Raw genomic sequence first — 2,500 nt, 5'->3', positions numbered from 1 at the left:
GTTGGGCCAGTGGCCCGGGCGTGCATTAGGCCAGTTGCCTTTGCCAAATGTTCGCAAGAATATGATCGTCCCGTCGATGACGCAATGCTTGCTTGCTACTGCTTTCGCCCACCTGTTTTCCTGCTTTTAATCTTGTTGCTACTTCCCTCCCCCCCCACCCCTCCACCTGTCTTCTTGACTACATGCTGCTATGAATGCTTGCGTGCTGCTAGAGCTCCTATTGCTGCTTGCTGCTCATTTTCGTCCATTGTTATTTTGGTAGCGGTGCTATTGGGATGTACTTTTCTTGCGTGCCGATCCGCTGGCTGCTTTTATCCTGCTTTGCAAATTATTATTATTATTATTATTATTATTATTATTATTATTATTATTATTATTATTATTATTTTTCTTCTTCTTCTTCTTCTTCTTCTTCTTATTATTATTATTATTATTATTTTTTAAAAAAACTATCGTTTTTTTTTCTCGCAAAAAGAGATTTACTACTTCATAGCCAGGTGGTTTTTCAATTCAAATTTCATTCTGTCCGTCTTTTAAGTCTTTAATGTATTCTTAAAGGAAACCTGGTTCTCTTGTGTTGCATTTTTGCGTTGTCCAAAAGACTAAAGTATTTTTTTGTGTTAATTTTTGTATTTGGATTGATTTTTCGATTTTTTTTTTTATGTGGTTTGGTGTTTCTATCTGTCCTTCTTTCAGATTTTTATTTTTTTTTTTTGATATAGACTTCTAAAGTAATCATGAAGCATTTTTTCCCGATTATTTATTTCATCTTTATTCAATTGTTGTGTATAATTGTCTGTATTTCTTAGTTTTCACTTTTCACACATAGGGTTTCTGTACGTGAATGTCTTCTGTGCAATCATGCATCCATGTCTTTGATGACCGTGGGTTTTGTGACACCAGTTGCGGAAATATATGTATCAGACTATTTTTATTTGGTATAATTGTATGCTTGTTTACTCAAGGAAAACAACAGCCACAGTTGACTAATTACCAAGTACACAATTCAAATCTTTGGCCAGTAATAGAAGTTTGGTGTGTTGGCCTATTTGGTAACGTCCTGGACTGGTGATCGCAGGACTATGGTACGAGTCCCGCTCAAACTCGTTAGTTCTTTTGGTCGCTGCAACCTCACCATCCTTGTGAGCTAAGGGGGGCCTATAGGTCTACCTGCTGAGTCATACGCAAGCATTGCCTGGCTCTCCTTGGTTCTAGTTTGGGTGGAGAAGGGGCTTGGGCGCTGACCATATGTATATATGGTCAGTCTCTAGGGCATTGTCCTGCTTGATAGACTCATCTCACTGTCCCTTGCTTCTGCCATTCACGAGTGGCCTTTAATCCTTTAAATCTTTAAATGGGATTAAATATAATACAATAGGAGAGAGAGAGAGAGAGAGAGAGAGAGAGAGAGAGAGAGAGAGAGAGAGAGAGAGAGAGAGACGTAACAACCCTCACAGTGGATGTTCGACTCACTTTTCAAGGTTGTGAAGCAAAACATTCCATGGTGATCTCGATTCATTTATGCAAAATTAGCCAGTGTGCCTCTATCTTGCTGAATCAGTTTTCCGCTAATTGAAAGGTTGTGATTAATTATATAATTTTTTCCAAATTGAGAAACGTCAAGTAATCTATTCTTAAGAGGAAAATCAGTCTACGAACAGATTTTAACGGTATATGTTGGGAGCGTAGAAGATTTTATTTTTTTTATTTTTTCAGTAAAATTTAAACCAGTATGAAAATGGTATATGCTTGCTGTACGTGCGTAACAGCTAATTTATACATGACGTTTTAGCTTTCCTCGAGAAAAAAAAAAACTGGCTCATCTAAATAGTCTAAAAAGGTACTGTACAATAAAGTAAAAATAGATCTCCTAAGATAATTATTTTTAGACTTCAAATGTATTTTAAGCAGGATGCTTTAAGACACGCCCACAAACAAATAAACTCCCAAATGTTCCCCTGAAATCCGCGTGTTAGTGTATAACTGAAGAATGGTCTATCTTGGGTCTATCCTTCCCAGGTATATAAACAGAATGCCATGAACGCACGAACTCACTCACGTTGACTGGGAGGAAGTCAACTGGGTGAGTCTCTCTCTCTCTCTCTCTCTCTCTCTCTCTCTCTCTCTCTCTCTCTTCTACTGTCTCTAAAATTCTCTCACTCTGCTCACTCAGTTTGTGGATAGAGTCCGCACCACAAAGGTGTCTCGTGTAAACTTTGAGGTCCCAAACGCGCGCAAACACTAATGTTGTAGAAAAAAAAAAAGTCCTATCGATTTGTTAGCTGGATGACAAGGACTGTGTCTTGGTGAGTGAAGACCAACATTACTGTGTTTAAACTTAACGAAGAATTGGCAAAATAACTGCAGCCATTCCAAAGCATTAGATAATCTGTAGTTGGCATTTTCCGAGTACTTTTACAACGACATTCCTCATAGCATTTATTTAACCGTTCTGTGAGTGTGAAACAAAAGTGAGGTAAAGAATACCATTGATATTTTC

General features: G+C 37.9%; 1 protein-coding gene across 7 annotated transcripts in view; it reads left to right on the top strand.

The window, feature by feature from the left end:
* LOC137631100 (CTD small phosphatase-like protein 2) overlaps nucleotides 1–2,500 on the top strand; it is a 177,283-nt gene that overhangs the window by 114,508 nt on the left and 60,275 nt on the right. Inside the window, exon 1 of one of the 7 annotated variants that reach the window (XM_068362739.1) lies at nucleotides 2,152–2,306. The exons of 5 other annotated variants lie outside the window; for them this stretch is intronic. In XM_068362739.1, the coding sequence (XP_068218840.1) occupies nucleotides 2,287–2,306 (20 nt within the window). In that variant the 5' untranslated portion in view covers nucleotides 2,152–2,286. Of the gene's footprint in view, nucleotides 1–2,151; nucleotides 2,307–2,359; nucleotides 2,477–2,500 lie in introns of those variants that run through there. One more of the 7 variants, XM_068362742.1, reaches the window with a different exon arrangement.

The sequence above is a fragment of the Palaemon carinicauda genome, chromosome 39 (assembly GCF_036898095.1).
Source record: "Palaemon carinicauda isolate YSFRI2023 chromosome 39, ASM3689809v2, whole genome shotgun sequence".
NCBI lineage: Eukaryota > Metazoa > Arthropoda > Malacostraca > Decapoda > Palaemonidae > Palaemon > Palaemon carinicauda.
The sequence above is the reverse complement of the archived record's forward strand: the minus strand, read 5'-3'. Positions and strand labels throughout refer to the sequence as shown.